This window comes from Neopelma chrysocephalum, unplaced genomic scaffold, assembly GCF_003984885.1.
Source record: "Neopelma chrysocephalum unplaced genomic scaffold, ASM398488v2 Primary Assembly neopelma1_328, whole genome shotgun sequence".
Taxonomy (NCBI): Eukaryota; Metazoa; Chordata; class Aves; order Passeriformes; family Pipridae; genus Neopelma; species Neopelma chrysocephalum.
Genome location: NW_020897991.1, coordinates 54260 through 55378, shown reverse-complemented (window position 1 = coordinate 55378; position 1119 = coordinate 54260). Strand labels below are relative to the sequence as shown.

The 1119-nt window shown below is 74.5% G+C and overlaps 1 protein-coding gene across 1 annotated transcript in view; it reads left to right on the top strand.

The window, feature by feature from the left end:
• The first annotated feature begins 126 nt into the window (after positions 1-126).
• The window catches only part of AKAP8 (A-kinase anchoring protein 8), a 15772-nt gene continuing 14779 nt past the window's right edge, over positions 127-1119 (top strand). Inside the window, exon 1 of the mRNA XM_027705379.1 lies at positions 127-475. Within this exon, the coding sequence (XP_027561180.1) occupies positions 127-475 (349 nt within the window). The remainder of the gene's footprint in view (positions 476-1119) is intronic.

The following is a 1119-nucleotide window of genomic DNA, read 5'->3' as shown; positions in this document are numbered from 1 at the left end:
ACATTGTCACTGAGGGGACGGGGACACCATGGCTGTGAGGGGCTGGGTTCACAGCCGGCCCTCAGGTCAGTTGGGTCCCGATGGGGTCCCGTTTAGGGTCTCTCCCGCCCCAGCCCCGGGGGCTCCATGGCGGCTCCCGCCTCCCCCTCAGCGCCGGCCCCGGGCGAGCCCCGCGCCGCCGCCCAATCAGGAGCGAGAACGGCTCTGATTGACAGGAGGGCGCGCCGGCGGCCCCCCGGGGAGGAAGCGCCTCCGCCAATCGCATCGGGGGAGGGCCGCCGGCCCGGCCAATGGGAGCGGCGGGCGGGCCGCGCCTCTGGGCGAGCTCCACCAATGGGAAGCTTCGTGGGCGGGCCCTCGCCGCTGAGGAGCCCAATGGGCGGCGGGCCCTGCGCGCGTGCGCAGTTGGCGCTCGGGCGAGCGGTGCGGCGGCGCCGGGCGGAGGCGGAGGCGGCGATGGAGCCGGGATACGGCGGTAGGTGCGGGGCGGCCCCGCGGCGCCGCCGCTCCCTCGGGGCGGTGGCGGCTCCGTCCCGCCGCTGCCTCAGTGCTGGCTCCGTTACCGGCGGGAGAACCCGGGGGGGGGGGCGCCCAGCCGTTGCGGGAAGCGCTGCGCCCGCCTCCCGTGAGGGGCTTGCGCCGCTGATTGGCTGAACGCCCTGTCGCTCAGCCACGGGGCGCCGCTGATTGGTTGGGCGGGCGCTCTGGGGGGGGGCTGTTCCCTGAGGGGAGCGCGGGGGGGGGCGGAAATGGCGCCGGTCCCATTTCTGAAGACGACACAAAATGGCGGCCGCGGCCCCGCCCCCGCCGCGTGCGCCTCAGTTTCCCCCTCTCCTTCCCGGTCCCGCCGGTTGCGAACCCCGAGAGTCCCGAACCCTCCTCAGGGGGCTCCCGTGTCCCCCTCAGGGGGTCCCATTCCCTCCTCAGCTTGGTCCCGTCCCCTCCTCAGGGGGGTCCCCGTGTCTCCTCCTCAGGGAGACCCGTCCCCTCCTCAAGGAGCTCCCACTCCCCTCATGGGTCCCCCCCCCCGGATCCTCCCACTCGGATCCCACTGGGATCCCCCCATCAGGTCTCCCTCTGGATTCCCCCTCCTCGGATCTCCCCCGAACTCCCCTGTGG